Source organism: Anarhichas minor, unplaced genomic scaffold (genome assembly GCF_050575085.1).
Source record: "Anarhichas minor isolate MPS153535 unplaced genomic scaffold, ASM5057508v1 ptg000021l, whole genome shotgun sequence".
Classification (NCBI taxonomy): Eukaryota; Metazoa; Chordata; class Actinopteri; order Perciformes; family Anarhichadidae; genus Anarhichas; species Anarhichas minor.
In genome coordinates this window covers 301,714-309,841 of record NW_027466467.1, presented here as the reverse complement: position 1 = coordinate 309,841, position 8,128 = coordinate 301,714, and the positions used below count along the sequence as shown (strand labels likewise).

General features: G+C 45.9%; 1 protein-coding gene across 1 annotated transcript in view; it reads left to right on the top strand.

The window, feature by feature from the left end:
• The first annotated feature begins 365 nt into the window (after nucleotides 1-365).
• Nucleotides 366-8,128, top strand: part of mmp24 (matrix metallopeptidase 24) — a 57,281-nt gene continuing 49,518 nt past the window's right edge. The window contains exon 1 of the mRNA XM_076095879.1: nucleotides 366-545. Coding sequence (XP_075951994.1) covers nucleotides 387-545 — 159 coding nt within the window. The 5' untranslated portion in view covers nucleotides 366-386. The remainder of the gene's footprint in view (nucleotides 546-8,128) is intronic.

The following is an 8,128-nucleotide window of genomic DNA, read 5'->3' as shown; positions in this document are numbered from 1 at the left end:
GTCGCTGCATCTGTAGCGCTCCTGGTGTTGATAAAGCGCTACTGCAATAACATCCATCACATCCCTCTCTCTCCCCCTTTCTCTCTACGTCCCTCCCCCTTCTCCTCCTCGATGATACCCGAGACAGACAGACCAACCTGCATCCGCGCTCCGGTGTAGCCAGGCTTCCTGAGCTGTTCCGCTCCACCTAAGTGAGCCTGCGCAATGGCCACTAAACCAATAGCGCGTCTGCACGAGCGAACCGGGAGATGGTGAGAGACAATACACACACACAGAGAGAGACAGAGAAGACGGGATGAAGCGCGAGCACACGGACGGTTTCCTCCGGTAAACTAGCCGGAGCCTGGGATTTTTTGGGGGGGGGGGGGGATTTCGGGGACACAGCCATGGCGACGGGAGGAGGAGGAGGAGGTAGAGGAGGTGGAGGAGGCGTGAGGCGGAGGAGGAAAGCAGGGCTCCCGGGAGTCTGCTGGAAGACCTGCTACTTCCCCATCCTGTTCTGGGTCGTTACCGTCTGCGGGGAGGAGAAGACGCTGATTGTGGAGGTAGTAACACAGAACACGGCCACGCAGAGGGGGAGGTCCGGGGCTGAGCGGTGCGTCTCCCGCTCCACCCGTCTGCTCCCTGGATGTACCGGAATGAGCATCGAGCATCCCTCCCCCTTAGCGTTACACTCGGGGGTCGGAGCGAAGTCGCGCGCTCCTCCTCGGGATGTTTTTTGTTTTTATTTAACGCGCGTTTGCATGTTGTTGTTTTTTTGCATGTCTCACCCCGCCACGAAAGTGACCCACACATGCTGTAAATACAAAGAATCAGGAGGTAGTGACTGGCTGGATTAAAACCCTCTTTTGTTTTTAAGACGCCGGGGCGGCGCGCGCACCGCACGCGTCCTTCTGGCCGTCCTGATTACAAACAAAGGTGGCTTAATTGCTCATCACCTTTAATTGTTTCCCGTCCGTTTAGGGGCTTCTGTCTGCGGCCGCAGAGCTCTCCTCCGCCGAATAACGTGTCCCTCCGCCGGTTGCGCTTTTGGGCGGAGGAGGGAAGTCGGTCCAAGATGGTGAGGTGCGCGGGGGGACTGTGTCAAACACGCTCATTAGGAGCGGCCCCAACACATGTATGGTTGAGTTACAGGCTGCTAATTAAACGAATTAATTCCAGGTCTCATGTGCGTAATCGGAAACAAACGGGGGGGGGTTAAACGCACCGAGGCGCACATGCAGATGCTCTTGTGTTGTGTCCTCGGTGGCTGGAGGAGTCTCAGTAATGAGCTCTGTATTGTTAATAAACAGCCCTGTGCACGCGGAGAGCTCTTAAGGTAACCTGGAGGAGCGCACGCTTTCATGTGAACAAAGCAGCTCCTCAGTCCAAATATAGCCTCCCTCCATAATTTATGGAAATGGCAGTGAGTTGGAAGAGAAGAAGAAGAGATGGGAAGAAGTGCAGACAGATGTGTGTGTGTGTGTGTGTGTGTGTGTGTGTGTGTGTGTGTGTGTGTGTGTGTGTGTGTGTGTGTGTATGGGGAGGTTAAGTAATTCGTCGTCTTCTCAGGCTGCTGCCACACAAAGAAGATGTTGAGAGAAAGTTCTTTGTTGATATGAGTCTGCTTATGAAATGATGTCACATTGATCATCCTCAGCAGAGCGCCTCCTGACATAACGGTGGTTGTGTGATGCATTGTTTGCTGAATGTGCTTCATCACCTTCTCTTTGTGGAAACATTTGGCTCGTTGTGAGCTGGGTTGTTGCAGAAGTCTTGCAGCTCTGGGACACGTGGTGCGTTCTTTTGTTGCTACATTGAGTGATGCTTCGTGTTGCTAGTGACACTTTTCATTCAGACAAAGGAAGCGCCGGTGGCTGCTCACAGCCGGCTGAATGTCACGCTGCCGCACAAAGGATGAGATGTTTGTTATTCCCTGAGAAATCCTAATCCTCTCAGAGCTACGGGTGTTACGCGTCATGCTAACGTGGCCCTCACACCAACGTGCTGCACCGTTTTCAGGTTTAATTACAAAATGTGCCTCCTGAAATCCCTCAGGGTCTCAGGTAATGAATCATTTCATTGGTGTAGAAAACATTAAGAGTTTGTGTGAAAAATCAACTCATCTGTTGATTTGTTTTCTTGTTTAGTCCAAAGTCTCCAACAAGGTGACGTCTGTTGTTTCTGTCACATAACACAAAGGAAATCAGCCGATCCTCTCGTTGAGCTGAAACGAGTTGGAACGAGTGATTGATTATCAGAGCGGTCGACTGATCGTCTGATCGACTGATCGACTGATCGACTGGCTCATTAATCCACATTTCTCCACATTGTTGTAAGTTTTCATCATTACTGTGAAATAGATGAGAGTGTTTTCTGCGTTGATTCTGGATGCAAAGTGGAATAAATAAATGTTTTTTTCGTTACGTTATAACAACATAAAAGTAGTTCCTGTTTCCGTCTCTCCCACACAAATGATGTCATGTGATGAAGCTTCTGCTGTGAAGTCACAGCCGACCAATGGAAACGCTCTCGGCCTCAGGTTTCCTCAGCGTGGAGGTTTCTTTGTGTGGCCGCATGGACCACCTGAGAAGGTGTTTGGAGGACGACGTGTATTAAAAAGTCCTAGTTGGATCCTGTTTTTGTGAGTTAAAGGTTCAGTGCAACGACAAAGTGTTAATACCTCAGATGTATATTTGATTTGATGTTTATTATTAATTGACACTAGTTATTGAATGCATCCGTCTTGTTAACCAACGGCTTTGATTGCAAAAGGTTCGTACACAGGTCGTCTGCTCTTGCTGTTATCAAGGTGGAAAGCAGACTACGTGTTGTACACTGTAGTCTACCTTTTGAATATTGAACGTGATTGGTTGATGCCTTTTTTTCGTGGCACAGAAGCTCCGAAAATCAACCTTGTTCCAGATAGAAGGAGCATGTCACTGCTTACTGTTTGTGTTCTGTGTAGAGTACTCCTGATAAAAACCAAAGTTCAGTAAATATATTGACAGCGATGCTAGAAACTCTGTGAGCTAAATGCTGACATCAACAGGTGGACGAGTCCAACAAACACGTACTTCAGTAACGGCACGTTCGTGGTTAATTTATCCCAGACGACGATCTTTTCCTGAACCTAACTACGTAGTTTTGTTGCCTGAACCTAACCGAGTTGTTTCCTGTGAAGTTTATTTTGAAAAGGCTGTATGCATGGACCGAGTGTAAATTGAAACGTGTTGCTGGACTTTCGTAGTAAAAAAAGGCACAAAAATGACGAGTACCTTCTTGTAAGATATCATATGAACCGTTGTTATATTACACACCTTGTCTTTTAATTTTGTTTAATGAGCCTCTTACGCTCATTTACCAGCTGACGTCAGTTCAGTCCCTGAAGGTTCAGGGTTTAGGACTTAGAGGGGACCTTGGGATTGGGCCTCTGTCTGGGGACCATGAATGTGTACAGCTTTAAGTGCTAATCCTTCTTGTACCTTGTACGATATTTCAGTCTGGACCAAAGTGGTGGATAATGATGGGCAAAATAAATCGATTGTCTTTACAGTGTGAGATTATTAGCATTTAGCTTCCAAGCTACACGTTCTGTTGTCTTTTCTACCTTTGAAGCTGATCCAAATCCCCTGCTGCCATCCGCTGTACGCTAAAGTGTTACCGCTGCATTCTCTCTAGTGTCCACCAGGGAGCGACTCCTCTGGTTGTATAGAAGTCTATGAGAAAATGACTCTACTTCTCTCTTGATTTATTACCTCAGTAAACATTGTAAACATGAGTTTATGGTCTCAATCTCTAGTTTCAAGTCTTCTTCAATACAGCATGATGTTCATTTAGTACATTATGGTCCATTTAGAGTCAAACAGACCATAAAGCAGGGGATGCTTTAGGGCGGGGCTACTGTGATTGACAGGCAACAGCAACACATCATTTTTGTTTTATTGTTGAATGACGTGAGCTCGGTTATTTACTTCTGTCAGAAAGCGCAGCACATGTTAAGATTTGAGTCGGTCGTTCATCAGCACGACAGCGAGGACGTGAAACGTTTCACGTCCGACCGCGTCGCCTTCAGTTTGTTGCAGTGACAACAGAAGTGTGTGTGATCACTGAGGAGAGGGAGGGAGAGAGAGAGCAGAGGGAGAGAGAGCAGAGGGAGAGAGAGAGAGAGACGGAGAGAGAGAGGGAGACGGAGAGAGGGAGAGAGAGAGAGAGAGCAGAGAGAGAGAGGGAGACGGAGAGAGAGAGCAGAGGGAGATGGAGAGAGAGAGCAGAGGGAGATGGAGAGAGAGAGCAGAGGGAGAGAGAGAGCAGAGGGAGACGGAGAGAGAGAGCAGAGGGAGATGGAGAGAGAGAGCAGAGGGAGATGGAGAGAGAGAGCAGAGGGAGATGGAGAGAGAGAGCAGAGGGAGAGAGAGAGCAGAGGGAGACGGAGAGAGAGAGCAGAGGGAGAGGAGGCGTTCAAGTCTTTGTCTGACTCACTGCTCCGTGCTCTTTGTCTGTTTGTCTGTTTACACAACGGGTCAAAATCTACTCATGTTTGTGTTCTTTGGAGTGTTTTTGTCTCTCAGGTATCAAACTGTTGTTGCCTGAAGCTGCTCAGCAGCCTTTAGTGCAGATTGTCAAACCGCAGATTATTCAAATGTTGGAATGCACGATTCTTTAGTGCGAATTAAGTTTTAACGTTCTGTCATTGTTTTATCTTACATGTATTTTTTAAGAGTGCCGTACAAATTAAATTCATTATTATTACTATGATTACAGTGTTGGTGATCGTGCTAATGGTGGATTAATGGATCAGAGACTGATGGTGTTGATGGTGTTCGTTGTGTGTTTCATAAGAAGCCTCACGACTGTTCCTCTGCTTCTTTGCTTCTTTGCTTCTTTGCTTCTTTGCTTCTTTGCTTGCGGAGCACCAGGGCTGGATGATGGCGTTAAAAACATTGATTGTTTAATTATGAAGTGCTTTGGGCGATTCACTGTTTTTATTGTCTTCTTTTCTTCCTTTCTGTCTGCAGTCAGTGAACAGCAGGTTCACCCTGAACGCTGCTGCTGGAGACTGAACCATGTCGTGACTTTGAGGACTTTTACACCAAAAAACAATGAGATAAAAGAGCCATTAATAATCATAATCATTTTTACTGAATGGAGCTTGAATGCATCAAATTGTTACTCAATGCAAACCTGTGATAACGTTAGCTGTTAGCTCTATTTGGACTGTGCTGCTAACAGCTAGCGTTAGCTCTCCTCAACACAGAAACACAGATCTGCCGAGTCAGCTTTGATTCATTTGTAACGCGCAACTTGTTGCCTAAACCGAACTATGTGTTGGTCGTACCAGACCAAATACAGCTAGCAGCAAAACCGTTCTCCTGATGGATGAGACCAGCAGACATCGGAGTATTTAACAGGTTGGGAGTGAAACCGGGTCGCCTGGTGATACAAGTCCAGAGTGATGAGGGCTTAAGACGCTTTGCAGACTTCATGACTCCTCTCCACTTGCCCTGCTGTTACAATAGCTTAGCATTTTAGCATCCGGGGGCTGTCAATTGTAGCTGCTGTCCATCAAAAGTGACTTTTAGTGCAGCTTTAGAGAACAGTCAGAGAGTGGTGGTACGTGATAGAAACACGGAGATGCAGCAGAGAAGGATGGATTCAGTGGGATTAGATAATAAGACTATTTTCTTTATTCCACCACACTTGAGTTTCACACTTTCCTCGTGACAGAGAGACCTTCTCAAAATGGCTGCACGTCCCTGGCAGCATGGCGACGACGGTGCTGCTGGTGATGATGATGATGATGATGATGATGATTGTAGTGCTGCTGGTGATGATGATGATGATGATGATTGTAGTGCTGCTGGTGATGACCACAACAACAACAACAACAGTGTTGCCAGACCTGATAACAGAAAGAAGTCACAGTGGAGGTGCACATGACTGATGATGATGGTTGTGATGAAGATAGAGATGCAGCGGAGTTAATGGTTTAATAAGATGAGAAGGAGAGGATCTCGGGGGGGGGGGGGGGGGGGGGGGGGGGTGAACAGAACATTACACCAGAGAAACGGGCTAAAAGAGGCTGCAGCGCTGCACTCATCAGAGCGTGTGTGTGTGTGTGTGTGTGTGTGTGTGTGCACCGTGTAGGCGGTGTTACTACAAGACTTCATATTCACAGCTACTCTGTTTTTTGCCCGTTCAGAACGTTTTGGCCTTTTAAATCGACAGCCTCGTTGTTTTTCTGTCCTCCCTCTCTCTCTCTCTCTCTCTCTCTGTCTCTCTCTCTCTCTCGCTCTGTCTCTCTGTCTCTGTCTCTCTGTCTCTCTCTCTCTCTCTCTCTCTGTCTCTCTCTCGCTCTGTCTCTCTCTCTCTCTCTCTCTCTGCCCACACACACTCTTTACCTCGCTCTCCTCTGCATTAATAAGAGGAGTGGTCGTGTGGTTGATGAAGGTCTTGTGTGTTTGTTTGTCTGCAGCGAGTCAGAGACAAACATGTGAAGATCAGTTTGAAGTAGTTAGAAGCCGACATGTGACTCAACCAACTACTTACCATAAATAATTCAATATCTTTCAAACACTACTCGGATGAAAGTTCCCGATATGCATCGCTGTGTCGCTCTGTTCAAACACTGCTTATGATTATTTGAGATTTATTTTGTTTGCACAGAAATGGAAGAAGCAAAGAAAGTCCTGCAGGTGAGATTCAAAACTATAAACATTATGAGCAAATACAAAACCCACCGAATCAACACAAACAAACATGGCTCTCTGGTGAGCAGAGCATCTCTCCCACGTGTTGGTTCTGTGGGGACGTTTCCTGCTGAGTTACTTTCAGATTTGACTTGTTTCCTTAACGTCCGGTGAGAAGAGAGCGAGAGGACCGGTTGTGTAACACTGCAGCAGGAGGCTGGACCTCAGGCAGAGACGGATACTAGGAGGTGAACGAGGTTCAGAGGAGCTGAAGAGAAAGCAACTCAGAAGGAGAAGTATTTAAACGGGCAGAGTAAAGACAGACTCTGAGTCGTAAAGCTGAGCCGGAGATGAAGGTTTAAAGCGTGAACAGCAGGTTCAGTCAGCCGGGTGGGAATAAGAGAGTTAATAATACAGGAGACCCTCTGATGAGTTTACGAGTCACACCTTCTGCAAACACAAATAGCATGCCGTTACTTTCATGTATACACGTTATGCATGAATTGTTTTTACACCTTTTAAAGGTACAACGCATGAATGTATTGGTATCCCTTCACATCTACATCCGGTAAGATTTAGACATAAAAAGTGCAGCGAGCTCGTTTCATTATTTATTGTGAGGCCTTAACATCGGGGAGCTGAGTGTGCTTTGTGTGGGTTGAGTGTAGTGACTGAAATATGAAGTATATAACTTTATGTCTGTTCAGACCATAAGTTATCCAGCAGTGAAATCTTTTACAATCTCATGTCTTTGTATGTTTTTGTACATAAACATAAACTTTAATACACAAAACCGAGTCGTCTGCGTGAACTGAGACTCCTCATATAAAGTCTGACACGTTGTTTTCTTCATAGTTTCCTTCATCAGAAACACATCATGACGGACAGGTTTGGTAGAAATGAGCCGACTGTGTCGTTATTAGAACCTTGTTACAGTTTTGGATATTTTAGCAGTTTATTTTCCGTCACAGATAGTTTGAAGTCACTTTAGCGGTTTGGTCCTAAAACAAGAATAAATGTGAATCCATGAGTGTCCAAGTATCAGCGAGGGACACGAACTCTCTCAGTGCTGTTTAAAGGTGCAGTTTTACTAAAACATGTCAATAATCTAATATCATCTCGTGGTCTCATCACTCTGCCTTTCGCTAAATGTTCAGGTTCTAGTGAGAAAACATATTTTATAGACATGTAATGTTGATGTTATAGGGTTATAGGTACCACCAACGACAAAGAAACGACACATGAATTATTTAATGAAATGTATGCAAATAATAAAACATCCTGAGTCTGTCTGCTGTCGACGGTCCCGGCTCGCTGTCAACATGCAGAGTTCTTTCTACAGCAAGGTTCACGTTATTTCTTTATGTAATATAGTTTATTTAAATGTATGTAGTTTGTGGACGTGACTCAGTGAGCAGCATGTTTCCTCACAGAACGGGTTCAGACGTCCTGTCTGGAGT